Source organism: Neolamprologus brichardi, chromosome 22 (assembly GCF_056152115.1).
Source record: "Neolamprologus brichardi isolate AB-2024 chromosome 22, ASM5615211v1, whole genome shotgun sequence".
Taxonomy (NCBI): domain Eukaryota; kingdom Metazoa; phylum Chordata; class Actinopteri; order Cichliformes; family Cichlidae; genus Neolamprologus; species Neolamprologus brichardi.
Window position 1 is genome coordinate 10170199 of NC_142124.1, and position 16585 is coordinate 10186783.

Below are 16585 nucleotides of genomic sequence, written 5' to 3' on the forward strand. Positions count from 1 at the left end.
AATTCAACATGATGTTCACCCGCCGCTACCCCCTCGGCTTGTCGTTCCTCCGCCGCCGACTCAGGTTTCTGTGCCACTGTGACAGACTCTGGGTTTATAAATAGCAATAAGCACCATATTGAGAGTGTCGCCCATAAAAGGGGCTGGCTTCTCTCACGGTGACCACAGACTGGCACGTTTTACAGCAGAGACACAACAGGAAACTGTTTGTGTGTGGGACATGCTGGCTGGTAAAACCCAAATTGAATAAACAGAATAAAACAAGACGGAAATCAGTTCTGGTAACCTGACAAACAGGGGGCCAAATTTAATTTCAGCTGAAATTTACCAGTAATACTGCGGCGGCCAGCATCTCTGGCAATGTCCCCCATAGACACCTGCTTATACCAGCAGAGAAGTGTCTACAGGAGGGAGAATAAGGAAACCCCAATGAAATACGCCAATGACCCCCAGTGCCAACTGGCTACAGAGTACTGGGAATTTTGGTAACCATGTTTATTTTATTTTACAAATGTCCTTTAAATTGGGTCCCAGGTGGCCTGTACACAAAGACGAATTACAGTACAAGAAATTAAAAGCGGCATTAAACAGGTAAATAAAGAGATTTTTAAAGTCTGTTAGCATTCAGTCTGCCATCACCAACATAGCATGGACACTTGCTTTAATAAACTTTGGAGATTTTACCTTTTTTTTTATAACAAAGACAAACAATAAAATGGCCAAATCAAGAAAGATGGTCTCTGTGTGCATTTTAAGACTTACTGGGTAATTGAGATTAACCAAAGGGGCTTAAGATGTGTAACATATTCTGTGTTCAATATCCCCACACTGGAGAGCCCTAGCTGTCCACTTTAAGCTAAAGGAAAAATGTCCAAAAGGTGGGAAAAAAAGCCTTCGGGTGAAAGCCATTAGCTCACACTGCAGGACTTCCTGCCTCCAGCAGGGAAACAAAACGATGCATTTGGCTGAAAATCTGACCAGCACCTACTTATTTACCTGAGGCTGCTGGCAAACTGGGCAAGCAAAAACAAAGCACACAGACAGATGCAGTGACGTTGGGTGAACCTGTTTGCTTTAGGTGCTGCTGTTCAGCTGCACATTCTGAACCGTCGGTAATAAAGTCCTGGTAATAACCAGTTTCTCACTTGTAAATACCATTCACACAGCAAATGCTTCCAATTTTGTGCTTAACACGACTGCAGCGCAAATACAGATGCCTCAAGTCAGCCAAAGACCAACGATAAGGTTACTTAATGACCTAAACCCACACATGTGGTAGACATTAAAATAGTTTGCACAGCCAAAATTCATTCTAGAGCACATGATGTGGTATAAAGATAGAGTTCTCTGTAATAATTAAGGTTCTTTTTTCATTATTCATTGATGCATGTGTACATTCTGGCAAAACATTTATTATATAATAGCAGAATTATTTACTGTACATAAAGCATTTGAAATTTCTTTTAAAAGTTAAAGCCCTGCGTTTGTGAAGCAGGTCAACTCTGTTGTTAGTTACGTGAACTAAAGAGCCAGTATGTGAACACACACATATGCGTGTGTGTTTGTGTCAGTGATGAGTGGGACATGTCAGATCTGGGTCAGCCTGATCTCAGGAATCTCTGGCATTCACATTTGCGTTGCATGTATCCAAACAGCAGATGTGTGTCTTCTGCATGTGTCTCCATGGCCTGCGTGTGCCGAGGGATAAAATTATCCGCAAAGCCCACGAGGGATTCGATTAAATATTCCCTGTGTATTCAACGAAACAATGATAATATCGCACTGCGTTTACCTCCATGACAAGACTGACGGACTCTAGGAATTTGCAATATTTCACCCAAAAACAGAGAACACGAGTCCTTGACGGATGCCTCCACCTCTTCTTCCTTTGTGGATAAAAAAAAATGGAAATACTCTTGAAAAACAAGGGTCTGTACCCCTGGGGAAAGCAGAGGAAACACATTCCTGGGACCAAACATGTCACCACTCTGAGCGTTAGGAGAGCTTCTTCTCAACGACTGCACTAAACTAAAAAAATCATTTCCCTAGATTCATCTCATGACAACCGACAACACGACCAAGTGAGGTGAAAGGTCACTGGACCTAAAATCAAACATTCGTGACACAAAAAAAGCAGTACCACTGGCTCTGACAGCACAGGAAAACTTGAGGCCTCACAAACAAATACTGCACCTGAACCTTTGAACCCGTCAGGTTATCCCGTCGACGCCGTGAGAGGTCAGAGGACCGACAGCTGTGTTTGTAATCAGTTCAAAGTTGCAGCAACAAGCGACAACAAAATGCAGCGCTATGAATCACTGTCACACGTGGATAAACGCCACTTCTCCCCCCTCCCCTGATCAAAGAGGAGAAACCTCTAACTTAAAGCAAGGCTTCAATTACAGACTGCAATTACAAACGCAAGGAGCTCTTGTGTTTTGGGGTTTGGTAAAAGGTGACACTATTCTTTGAATGGTTTAACCTTCTTTAACCTATTAAAACAGTAATTCACCCAAACTGAAATCCATTATTTTGCTTTTTTCACAAACATATTTACAAAAAGTCAAACCTGTTTTAATACTAGTTATGCAGAATCTATGCAATATCACCAGATACCCCACATCATGATATTATTGCAATTTTTAAGATTTTTGCAAGAGTATTGCCGTAATTCGCCTTTTCATGTCATTTATAAGATCGCCAAATTATGTCCCCAAAGTTAAACTGCCAAACTTGTCAATATCTTTCTTTTACAGATAGAAGAAATGTATCTCAGTTATTTCTTTACTGCAAAATGTATTTGTCACTAAAACCTGCCAAATGTTGATGGGGACAGAGTCAGTCAGCAGCTGAATCGGGTCCAGTTAGCAATTACATGCAATCTGTTTCTGATAATGCAGCAGTTATCTGTGCCAAACTGCCAAAAGATCACACATCTGTTCACATTTCTGTGTGTCCAGTGTTCAGCTAACATTATCTCTGGATGATGGTGCATGAGATAACCCCTAAGGATCGTAGTACTACTAGAGTATTTTAATTTATTGAACAAAATATTAGCATTTGGTGTCTCTGTATCGACACGATATCGCCACATAATCCTATCATGTAGCAATTTTTTCCCTGACCTAGAATACCTAGAAAATTAGGTTAGCTTAGCAAAACTTGTCCCAGTATGATGGTAAAACAGAGCATGCAGACAGACAGACAGAGCACCTCTTACAAACCAAGACAAGTTGTCCACATTTTTTCAAGAAAGAATTTAAATGATTGTGTCAGTTTTTACTTTATCTGTTTTTCTGAAAGAAATAACACAATAGAAACGAAAGCAGACTGAAACACAACCACCACTCTGCGACCATTACTGGATCTTTTTATTTATGTCAATATAAACGATGCTTCAACACTAGAGTTCAACTGCCTCTTAGTTTATGCTTTTTTTGTCTTGGCATTCTCGCCCATCTCTAAATCGCAGATGTTTTGTTATCCTCTATTCAGTAAAAGCACAGACTGTTTTTAACACAAGTCTTCTCTTGGTAAAAATTCAGGAAGCATTGATTGAGTGCTTCCAGCAGACAGTGAACTTAGATCTCTGACGCCAGACAGCACAGAAATGTTTGCTGGGTAGCTCAAAAGAACCAAAAAATGCAATTGATTGGGAGGCAAGAGGTTTTAACAGCAAGTGTAAGTGTCTGGGACCCTACCTGCCAGTCAGTGCATGAAAAAAAAAAACCAAAAGTGTCTAATAAAAGTATAAACTAAGAACCACAAAGCCATTACATGTTTTGGTGTGAGAGCTAAAAGAGAGCAGGCAACAGGATGTCAGTCCTCTGCAAACCAGCGTGAACTCCAGATGCTTTTAACCACAACAAGTCCGTTACCCAGTCACAAAGCCTCAAACAGAGCCAAGAATAAATCATACATGAATCATCCATTACTCAGTTTTCCCCTGCATTTTTATTCACCATCACAAGGTTCAAAGTAAAAAGAAGGTCAAAGGTTAGACAGTGAAAAAGGATAAAGTGGGAGAGGAACATTTGAATCCTTTAACGCTGAGAGAAGCTTTTTTTCTTTCTTTGAGACGGTCAGAGGATATGCCTGAGGCTCTAGTCAGGGAGTTTCACTTCCTCAGCAATGACCTCATCATTACATCACTTCCACGACATCGCAAAGACGAACAATGCTCATGATGTAAACAACCACAAGATGTTTTTCTTTAGCGTTTTAAGCCACACAGCAGGGAAGAGAATCAGAAGGAAAATGACTAAAGAGACTCTGTCTTAGTCAAACTGAGACTTGGCAATGGTGTACTGAAGTGGCTGAACTATGCTTCTTTTACTTTTCATGTGATGATGTAGAAACTCAAGACACGAAAGGCCAAACAGCAGTGTGACGGCTGCTTTTGGGCTAATGAAAAGGCAAAAATTTAATAACAATGACAGTAAAAAAAAATAGATTAGGCAATAATAATGACTGCAGGAGCAGCATGGGGCGGTCGTAGTGTTACGACAGGAATAAGACAAGAGGCAAAAAAAAGCACAGTACAGGTTTCCATATTTCCTGTCATATATACATACATATATATATATGTATGTGTGTATATATATATATATATATATATATATATATATATATATATATATATATATATATATATACACATATATGTATGTATGTATGTATGTATGTATGTATACATATATACTGTTAAACTGATGGATGCTCAGTATTAATCATTGATAAAGTTTCAAATGACGAGGTTGGTGCGTGTACAAGTAATCCCTGTGAGCCGAAACCTCAGCCTTCAGCCTCTCGCTCTTTATGATATCAAAAGAGAGCGGATATCCTAATATGGTCATCTCAGGCTTGTACCCTAGCTGGGAGCAGAGTAGCCCCACCCACATGCTATTTAAACCTTCTGTTTGTGAGGAGCAGCCAATGAGAAGAAAATTGGTTTAAAGCAGGAGGCTTTTAGTCAAATGATGAACTGAGGGGCTGGATGAAGACTTGTGCAAAGTGACTCTGGTGCAGTCCAGAAAAAAATACGGAAGAATAACAGGTCATCTTTAAAGATTTATTTTATTAAAACTAGCTTTAATAAAATAATGGCTAATAAAAGGGTTCTTTGATGTGAACACAGTGGAGCATTTAGCAACTAAACAGAGCTTCTTTTTAACCTCCAGAGTTGGAGGAAACCAAACTCTAAGCAAAAACAGTGCTGCTAATGCAAAAACTAAGCAAGCAACTAAAGATGAACATGTTAACCACTTATGAGCTGCTAATGTTGTTTTTGTGTTGTTGTTGTTGTATTGTTTGCGGTTTTACAGAACTGTTTGTGTTGACTGTGTTGTTTTATTTACATGGAAGCGGACACTGCTTCCATTTGTGCAAGTGTAAACGGGTTACAAAGGAAACTGGGATACACCCAAATCAAAGTGAAGATAATCCCAGACAATCAGACAATCGGTCGTTTATGACAGAGACAAGTGAAACAAGGCAGAAGTAAGACGGAAACAAATCAGGATCAATGACGAGTCACACGGCCGCTGATATCATGTCTGTATATCACATAGAGTTTTCTTTATTTAGCTTTTCCTGTCACCACACTCCTACTCTGCACTCTTCTAAGAGTTTCAGCTACTCACTGGGAACTTTCTTGCAGTTTGTAGCATAAAGTCAAAGCTGAGAAAATCATTTTGTTGTGGAAACCTCTGTTGGAAACATCAACCCAACACGAGCATATATAGACCCCAGCTGCCCCACCACCACGCTCTTGTTTTGGACTCATAAAGTAGGGCATAACTTTGACTGGCTGACTCATGTTGGCCTGGCAGCACAGCGAATGTGATGACGGACCAAGTTTAATCTCAGCTGAGGTCCGCTTTTGGTGCGAGTTTGGCCCGGTAAAAGCAGGTCAACAGAGGACACCCATTTGTACAAGAGCTTCATTTCTCCTTAAGTATTAAAATTGGTTAAAATTGACCCTTTGCATAAATTAAATAAGCAGCTGTTTGAATACAATTCCAGCAGTTTTTGAGCAAGAGTACCTCATGTGTGAGTGATTCTGGTGTGTAAAGTGTAATATTAGCTGGATTATAGTCTTCAAAGATAACCAAACTGCATACGCTTGGGGTTTGAGCTGCAGGGATAAGATAATTGGTATATTTCAGCATTTTTTAAATCCATAATAAATGAATGAATGAGTACTTAAAATCCTGCACTACAAGATGCTAGACGAGCTAACGATGAAAAACTGACACATATACGGTTGTAAATCAGTAAAAATGGAAACCAGCTAAAACAGCAGGATGCATATGTGGTTGTAAAAATAATTCATGGATCTTTTAATTTTTAATGCACTTTTTGCATCCCTTCTAAAACAACTGCTTACTGCATACTTAACTGAATGAATCCTTCATCTTTTAAATGATATGAACATGAGTGAATCATCAGGAAGGAGGTGCTGCAGCATCAACGCTTTACTGTTTTGCTTCAAAAGCATCAGCTGTTTAGTGATTTGTGAGAAAAAACAACAAGCCTGAGGACAAAAGATGCCTCACTGAGGCCACAAAGCCTCTACGTGATTTACTGCAGCTCTGAGCGTCAGGCACATGAAACAAAATGCTGAAACTCAAAGTTGAAAGTTAGAAGAAAACCCGTCCGCTATTCGTTTTCTGCAGCCTTCTGCAGGTCTTCCTTTTCCACTTAACTGAAGGGCTTTTCAAGGATCTTTTCAGTGAACAGAAAAATACAATGAGCTCCTAGCTGGAGTCCCAGGGCTCGCAGTGGGCAACGGAAGAAGCGGTGCGGTGTTACGAAACTGTAGGAGGCTGCGGAGATAATCAATCGACTGGTGCAGCAGGAAAAGTGGTGCAGTTTGACTGGTTTAATGCTGCAGTTCCAAAATAATTATGCGGAGAGCAGAAAAACCCGAGAAACAGAGACAAACCTCATGATCGTGGCTTCTCACCAAATCAAAAAGAAAGATTTTGTCTGGTGATCATCGCAAGGCAAAGATGGCTGCCCACATACATGTGTTTTTATTATCATCATCTGCAGTCTTACAGCATGCGCCGTCACATCATCTGCACTCTGATATTAGAGCCTGTGGGTCCTGTCACAGGGACGTTACGACACGTGTGTGTTTATATGTGCGTGTGTGCGTGTTTGCTAAAGTGAGTATGAAGCGGAGCTACAACAGGGCTGTTATCTCCTCACACACATACACTTCAAAGCAGGAGAGAGGAGCTGCATCTGCTAGTGATTTCCCCGGGGTCCATATCGCACATCCACAAATGCATCCAGGATATGTTGCAAAGCAGCATGGGTAAAATACAGGATACAGCTGAATGAGATTTTTATCTAAAATAAAACAAGACATATGTTATTTGAAGGAAGGGATTGAGCAGATTAGGTTTCCTTTGGAGCACATGAAGCGAAATATAAATATCACCCCCCCCCCCCCCCCCCCCCTTAAAAAACTACTCTTTGGCATCAGAGATGAATCTGGCTCCATTAATACAGATTTATTAAATGTTAATAGACAGTCCCGGTGCCCAAGGCAGTTTTTTTCTGCCTTGGGCACCTCTGAGTTCACTGAAAAGGCCCCGAGGACACAATCAATACTGTAGGCTCCTTCTCATACATCAAAGGGAGTCTTCAGAGTATTTAGGCTACATTGAAGTGCAGAGCAGCGCTGAGAGGAAAGGCTAATTTCAACTAAAACTAGGGTAAGATATCAAAGCTCAATATTGCTTTAGTGTTTTATTTTGAAAATTGACGAGACATATAAAAGGAGTTACTACTCTTTGGAAAGTCATTTCCATGTTTTAATGATAATTTTGAATGTTTTTTTTTACCTGTGTTATTTCTTTTCCATATATCTTTGGACAACATTTAAAATCAAATAAAAAAGCAAAAAATGTGTGAAAATGTTATTCATCAAAGGGAGGTTTCTAAAAAGTTTAGTTTTGATAAAACTGAGAAAAGTTCAGTGAAATGATCTGACTTAGCTCTTTTGATTATTTTCTGAGTTGCAGAGTAAATAAAAATTCATGAATTTTTAACAAACAATCAATAATCTACAGAAAAATAAATATAAGTCTTTTCAGACATATATATCCAACCACAAGAGCCCACTTTATGGCCTTCTCCTATGTTGCTAAGTTGGAAAACAATATCCCTGTGTCACTCCCTGAGGTCTAAGTCATGATTTGTGCCAACTCCAGCACTAGCTCTGCCTCTAAGCAATCAGCATTTTAATTAACTGTTTTTTAGTAGCTTTGAAATCCAAGAACAAAACAATAATCCTTCTGAATGCTCTTTTCCAAATTATGGAGTTGGTGTTAGGATTTCCAACTGTGATAACTTAAGGCTCATAGGTTTAATCCATTGGACTTGGGTAGCAGATCACTGTGTTGTTTTGTTGTCTGACAAGACCAAAAAAAAAGTCTCAAGGAGCCAGTTGAGATGGTTGGGACGTCTGACTAAGATTTCTAATGCCACCTCCTAGTTTTCATGCGTTTCAGGCATGTCCTACTGGACAACACCCTGGAGGAGACGCAGGAATGCTGAGAGATCACACCTCTCTGCTGACTTTGGGAGGCCGCAGTCTGGCCTTAGACTGCTGCCACCATAACCCAGACCCAGATAAGTGTAAGAAGATGGATGGATGGATGGATGGATGGATGGATGGATGGATGGATGGATGGATGGATGGACGGAAACCCATTCACAGAAGCAGTTATGTTTTCTATGCTGATGGTGCATTCCTGAATAAGTTGGAAGTCATGAGTTCCCAGTTGGAAGTTATTTGTGAAACTCCCCTCAACTTGGATTTCCCACTCTAAAGTTGGAGCAGACGAACATACCCTGAGTTAGCAAACCAAGATGGCGGCACTGAACATGAACAGTAGTAAAACTGTAAACTTTTAATCAGTACTGCCACTGTTGTGTATTTTTTACTCACTTAATAAGCCATAGCACTGATCAGGTTCTATCCATTAATGTGCTTTTTAAGTGCAAAAAATAAGTATTATGCTGTACTGCGATACCTGAATGGCTCTGACTTTGCTAAAAACCAAAACAAAGTTTTGATAGCTTTCTCTGAATTGGGGAGTGGCGTTCTGACATCTGCGTTCTGAGGTATCTGGAAAGCAGCAAACACTTTTAAGATTAGGCTTAAATTTTTTTGATAAAGCATATAGTTAGGGTTGTGTCAGGTGATCCTGAATCCACCCTTAGTTACACTGTAATGGGCCTAGGCAGTTTGGGGCTTACCATGATGCATGAGTATTTCTTCTTCACTCACCTTTTTCACTCACTATGTTTTTATAAACCACTCTGCATTTTATCATTAGTTATTAATAATCTCTGACTCTCTTCCATAGTGTATCTGGGCAGATGGACGCCCCTCCCTGAGCCTGGTTCTGCCAGAGGTTTCTTCATGTAAAATTTCCTTCCCACTGTTGCCAAGTGCTTACTCATAATATGTGATTTTATTGTTGGGTTTGCTCTGTAGTATTGTAAGGTCTTTACTTACAATATGAAGTTCCTCTAAGCAACTGTTGCTATGATATTTAAAAAACTGAATCTCGAATCAGACAGCAAGCCCCTCCAGGATCAGGGCGGGGCTGCTAGTTTTGGGATAAGGGCAAAGAGAAAAGAGAGCAAGGGGAGACAGGAAAGAGAGACTTGGGAAGTCCCCCACCAGCCTGAGCCTATGGCAACATAGCTAAGGGATGGGTCTTACGTTTTATTTATCTACATGGGTGGTAGGTTGGCTGTTAAACTTTTGAAAGCAGTTGTTTACTCATAGATATATACAACATTGGCCACAGCCATTAACTATATATTGCTCTAGCAAAGCTGTGCCTTAGGCAGTTATTTCTCTTAGTTGTAACAACTACTGGTAGAAATCTGACTGCTCATACATTAAGTTAGAACATATAAATTAAGCATATGTTTTCTTTTCCTCCCACATTATCTCCAAAATAGTCACAGATGTGTACAGAAGTGTAGGTGTTGCTACCTCGTTGACTCTAATCTAAATGTGATATGACAGCCTCCTTTATGACTAACCCTGCCTCACACGTTCTCTAAAAGGATTATGCTGCAAAACGGATTATTAATATCAATGACCCATTCATGGATTCGGCTTTTTTGAATGCCGGATATGGATAGAAACATGACTAATCTGTGCATAAGCTCTCAAGAACCTGCTTCCCTCTCCTTCTTCATAGTCAGCAGCAGAAAGGAGCATTTCCTCTGCTTTCCCGAGCGACGGCTGTGATTTATAGCATCTGGTCACTAGGATGCTGACGTGGACGGCAGAAGTTAGCGCTCCTGTTAGTCTCCTCCTTCCATCCTTCCTTCCTTCCGTTCTTCTTCAAGGAGACAATCAAGCCACAACAACACTCCTAAACGTCGGCTCCCAATCCAGTTTCCCAGAGTCATCCTAGCCGTTGCCCTCCACACGCATCCCTCCCACCTGCAGTTACAAGCCACAAATGAGACACAGTTGGCAGAGCTGTGAGAACTTGAGCCCCGTCTGGATGCCGGAGATGAGAGGAGCTTTGTCCTCTGGGGTTGTTTTTCTACTCCCAGTGAAATAACTGAGCTCTGTATTAATGTAGATATTAAACAATATAAACTGTAATGAATAGACACGGACCATAAAAAAAATTGAGTGGGTAGTTGCACTGCTACTCCTGTAAACCCTCATTGTTATGGAGCATATACTCTTTACAATGATAACAGATTTACCCCCAAAATATTATTAATCAATAACGTGTTAGCACGGTTAGCTAGTTAACGCGTTAGCGCTGTGCAGACCCACGCACAGGGCGATCTGCGCTAACTGAGATTTTCCGCGTTAATGCGGTTATGGCCTTAACGTGATTTTAACAATATTAATGCTGACAGCACTAGTAATTATATAAAACTAAATTCAGATGCCGTAGGATCTAGTTCCACTGTAGCAATCATAGCAAGCTAGGAAGCCAGACAGGCTAATGTTTGTAGCTTATGTTAGCTGTGTGACAAAGGTTACCACTCCACACAGCAGCAGCTGTTTATGGTCTTGATTAGATTAAAGGGTTATTGCAAAAACCTTGATTTTCTGTTGCTTATTGATTTTGTAGTTATAGTAAATGTGTTTTTTGACTTGTTGCTCAGAGAAAACAAACACAATTTTTTATTATTTTTGGACTAATAAAAGTCTTTTTCACCACTGCATATCATTAACGCTTGTCTTCTCTCTCTTGCAGTTTGTGTTTTGTTCTGATTGTTGTTTGTGATCTCTCTAAGTTTTTTTTTTCTATCAGTAAAGACAGATGGCTGCCCCTACCTGAGCCTATCTCCACTGGAGGTCTCTCATTTAAGAGGTCTCTCCTCTTAAAGGGGAGTTCTTCCTCCCCATAGTTCCTAGGTCCTGCTCATTTTCTGATTGTGTATTAAAAGTAATGTCTTTACTTCACAATTTAAACCTCTTTCAGACAAGAATGGTTACTTTATAAATAAAACTAAATTTAAATTTCATTCAATTACACTTTATTTACAACCTGGAAATTGAACACAAGGGTTAGAGGCAAATCTAAAGCCGGCAGTGAAAGGTTTCTAGGCTGAAATCTACATTTCCAGGCTGCCTGCGATCTTGAAAGCGTTCCAAGAACATAACGTCAGCATGACTGGGAAAGCTCACAGTGCCACAGGGAGTCCACGTCTCATGATTACTTCCACAGAGGAGCATTTAACTCCAAACAGAGACGCTCACTACTGTTAAACAGGGGGTGAAAAAGTCAATGTGATGGCACTGCAGATATCAGGAAAGAAGAGGTTTAAAACTAGGTAGGAAGGAGTTGTAGCATGTACAGTGTGAACTCCTTTAGAAAGACATTGCACAAAAACTGAATTGACTCGTTGCAGGAAACTGGTGCCACTCCTATTGTGAGCCACAAACAGAGAGCCTTTGAACATGTCATGTCTTGGAGAGGCTTAGCTTGATTCCAGCACTCCCTGGGTAAGCGAATGAGTCTGGTAGCTGTGATTCATTTTCCCCAAACTAGCATTTTCTCTGAAACACCAGCAGGCACAGAAACAAAGCTCTGATATATGGCGTAATGTCCCTGGCTGACTGGTTTTACTGTAGATGGGAAATGACGGGCAGATGAGGTCAGGAGGGGTAAGGAGGGCTGTGCAGGGTGGTGGGTTTTAGGGATTTGGATGGTCTACATGCATTAGGGGCTAAACCAAAGGTCTGCCAACCTCAGACCTGAATAAACCACTTTGATAAGGGATTACAATCCCCTCTTCCAGCCCTGCAGGCGCACCAGGCCGCCATAAACAAACAATCCCCGGCAGGCCTTTCTTTTGGCTCTTTCTTTGTGCAAGAATGAGACTCCCATCTCTCAGATAGAAGTCAGAGAGAAAGAATGTTTCTGTTTATCTAACGCCCCTGCCTTTTTCGGTGTCTAACATTCCCGATAAACGTCACATGCTGGTCAACCCTGCTGCGTGCGGCGGTCTCTGCAAAGGGCCTGGAACCAAAACACTCTTTGTTTTCCATCTTAGATAACACACTGATGGGTGAAGTTGCTCCAGAACAATAGTTCAAAACAACGCACGTATGATGTCCAAAAGAAAAGGCACCAAACAGCTACTTAAAAGTTGTCAACCACGGCAAACACACACACACAGTCGTCCCAGGATTTCAGGAGTGTAACTATAACAAATCAACAACCATTTTCATGCACATGTCTGCTCAATAAGTCGCTCATATTCCTCTTCAAACAGACACCCACACATCCGGGGAGCGAGCACCATGCCTTTGCGGTGATAAAGAGCTGCTGCGGCAGACGTTCCTTCCCTCCATCCATCTAGAGCTCTCCACGTTGAGTGGAAAATGGGGGCGGGCTGCCAATGAACAGAAAGTCACCTACTGCCAGTGAGCACTGGTCAATAGCAAATATGTATGATAGTGGTGTGCAGCATGATGCTCATCCTAAGTGCTTTTATATCTTAAAAGCACATAGGCTGGATGAATTATTCATGTGTTTATAGTGTGTGGGGTTGTTGCATACATAAATCAAAACTGCACTAAAAATTAGTAAAAAAAAAACAAAAAACTTGAATCTCTCCTGAGAGCTTCTCAGTCTACTGAAAAAATGTGTAGAAGACATTTAATACAGCACAAAAGAGTCATGGCGGGATAAGCCTAATTAAAATACCTTTTTTCTGGATTTTTAAGCAAAAATAGGCAACCTAATCGATTATGTTCATTGATAACTGGCATCAATATGAATGTACAGTAAACGACACAGCTGGGGTCACTAATTCCAACTGCTTGTTATAAACATATGTCAGTAAAAAGCTCAGCTGTGTGAGAAATTCTGCAGCATCCAGTATCCGGGGTGCTCTTGAGCATGACACTGAGTTCCCGTTCGATTATTTATTTATTTTCTGTTTGAGCTGCATGCATTCACCTGCACCGTCTCTCTCCTGTGAGACTGTACACTATACATTTTTGTTAAATATCTGCGTGGGGCATTTTTCACCCAGTGCACCGCCACTGACTTGTTTGGTAATGAAGACCACAGCTCAGTGCAGCATTTCCCGGATCTTTGCTGGTCAGGACCCGCCTGTTGGCGTGGCCGGACAAACACATCTCCTCTTTTAAGATGTCAGAGGGAGACATCTGATAGGCTGCACTGCTTCAGCTGTTGAGTTTACATTGTATCCAGCCACGTCTTTAGACGGGGAACCACTCTTCATATACAGGGATTATAATTATAATCATAATAAAAAAAAAATACATTTACATAACATTAATGTAATGAATAATTAGATTCCACCCTACTGCCACCCTTTATTCTAACCCCATTTTCCTTATGCTGACTGTAAAATACTCACTCTTGTCTGTTAGTGTCAGCTTCTCCTCGAAATTATGTCCGAGGTCCTTATAATCCATTGTTTCCATTCAGGCGGATCGCAGACCCTTTCCAGTTGCTGTCATTCCTCAGAGTCGCACAAGTACAGGAGATGAAACTCCCAAACACGCCCTTTGTAAAATCCAAGCCGAGCAGAAGGGAAAAGTGGCTAAAAAATCTATGGAAATAAAAGCGGATCCGGCTGGAAAAACAGCGCCAAGTCTCTGAAGTGATAAAATGTTACCGGGTGTGTTTTAAAAGCAGAGACTCGGTTCCGTCCAGAGAGCCTGTGGGTCTCTGCTGGAAAATCCACAGTGTGAGAATAAAAAGCTATAGGTAAGTTAGACATAGGAAGGAAAGATTTCCGGTCAGGAATTTCAAAATAAAACACCGTTGATCAACGCTTTACTTCAGTGGCATTTCATTTTTCCAAAATTAATTATTATGCGCCTTAGGTGGTAGAGTAGTCATCTACCAATCAAAGAGGGTTAGGTCTCCGGATGCAACTATTTGAAATATTTGACAAGATGCTTAGATATAGAAACAAGCACTTTTATATGTGTGTGATTGTCTGGTTAGATGAATGAGGTTTACAGTAAAATTACCTTTAAGTTAGAGAAGTAGAGAAGTGCTATATAAACTGTAATGTACATGTGATGACCACGGAAGCTTGTTTCTGCCACTGAAAAAAGAAAACACGTTTTATTTTTTGGTCTAATGAGTATACATAGATAGAACATTTTCAGAATATCTATGTACTTCTTTATATTCAGAGTAAGCAAAACATTTGGAGTTAGTTAGTTAGTTAGTTAGTTAGAAGAAACTAAGATGCCAGATACAATAATGAACACACAGGAAATACATTTCTTACAGCAGGTAAAAGGTTATTGGGTTTATTTACTTTTTGATTATTTGGTATGGGGCTTCTTTTGCATATTTTTAATTTGTTTTTGTTTTTTGTTTTTGTTTTTGTTTTGTTTTTTGGTTTTTTGGTTCTTACTGGGGTTTTTTGTTGTTATTTTTATGGTTTAATTTCCAGCCAGGGTATTATTACAATCAGTAATGATTAATAAGGCAAATCCAGTGAGGATCTTACAACTAGTGATTAAAAAACATTTTTAAAAATCCTCTTTTTCCGATTATTGTTATTAGTGTTGTACACTTTCAATTACTTTGAAACCTACAGTTATTTTTTGAGCCCTTAAACTTTATTTATGTTTGTAACAGACGTTTTAAAAATGTCCTAATTCGTTTAATTAATTTTTTCAATTTAATTTAATCTCCTCTTTCGAACTCTAAAAGCGTAAAGATTTTTATTTTGAAGGCAGGATTGTGTCATTTCCTGTTATTTCCTCTTCGCATTGCTCTGGCTTAACCTCGTTGGCAGCGAAAAACCGCATGCCGGACAACTGGACTGTACCATCTACACATCGAGTGTAGAAAATACGCCACAGAAGAGCCAATACTTCACGAAAGAAGTCTTCTGAAGGTCAAACTTCACATTTACAATAATTTCTCTTTGATTTTATCAAAGCAGACACAGGACATTAGTGTCCCCTTAACTGTCGGAGCCGCTGAATGGTTTGACCCATCAGATGACTCCTCAGCAGCTGAAAACGGCTTGCTGTGGGATGAGCTGTCATAACAACACACTGTCGGTGTAATTACAGCAATTATCATCATGTTAATTAAGCATTAGTAACAGTGAAAAGCTTTATTTTCTTTAAACATTGTGATATCTTTTTAAGCGTGCATTATTTAAACATATATGTCTGCAAGAAAACAGTATCCAATAGAGATTATACTTCAAAACAGGTTAAAAAAGTACCAAAGTAATCTTAAAGTTACCAATAAACATGAATATACAAAATAATACAAACATGAAGAGCACTACATATTGCACCCCCGCTGTTTCAATCATATTTCCCCTGTTTAAAAGATGACAGGGACTTATCTGCTGCTAATTAACAATTAATGTGACCTCCCTGTCACTGCACGAGGCCAGTGATCCAGGCTGAAAAAAAGAAAACAAAAAGAAAACCAATCCGAAATTATAGCAGTAGCAGTATAATAAAAAAAAGTTTGGAACATGTGGGGAATTTTCACTTGAACACGTCTCAGAAGAGGAACCCATCTGGCTTATGTGAGGCTAAAGATAAGCGTCATACATTTTTTAAAAGGAGAAGCTTTTTAAAAAGTCTGATTAGAAAAAGCCTCCTTTTTTTTTGCTCATTTGGCTTAACAATTAAGATTGAGGTCATCATTATATGTCGCTTCATGATGGATGGAAGTGATAGGAAATATAATACAGAGACACACAAACATCCTCCTAATGCACATCTGAGGTTCTTTTCAGAGCTGGACACATTATCCAACATGGTGACAGAGCACATACTGACGTACTAAAGGGCCAAATGTATGTGAGCATTACCGGAGAGATAAAATATGCATGACCCACTTAGCTAGGTGAAGACACTCAGGACTCTAAACACTGATGCTGCTGATGTAGCTACAGACTCAATATCCAGGTCATTCACTCAGCTTTGTGTAGCTTTTTATGTCTGGGGGAAAGTATTTGGCTCTTTTGTGATTTCTTAGATTTTGCATACTTGTCATACTTACATGGGGTTTTTTTTTTTACTTTTTTCCCTAAAAAACATTAT

General features: G+C 40.0%; 1 protein-coding gene across 11 annotated transcripts in view; it reads right to left on the reverse strand.

Moving 5' to 3' along the window:
* The window catches only part of map7d1b (MAP7 domain containing 1b), a 51986-nt gene extending 37748 nt beyond the window's left edge, over window positions 1-14238 (reverse strand). For all 11 annotated transcript variants that reach the window (XM_087835558.1, XM_087835557.1, XM_087835552.1 and 8 more), the window contains exon 1: window positions 13906-14238. In XM_087835558.1, coding sequence (XP_087691684.1) covers window positions 13906-13972 — 67 coding nt within the window. In that variant the 5' untranslated portion in view covers window positions 13973-14238. The remainder of the gene's footprint in view (window positions 1-13905) is intronic.
* Window positions 14239-16585: the final 2347 nt, after the last annotated feature.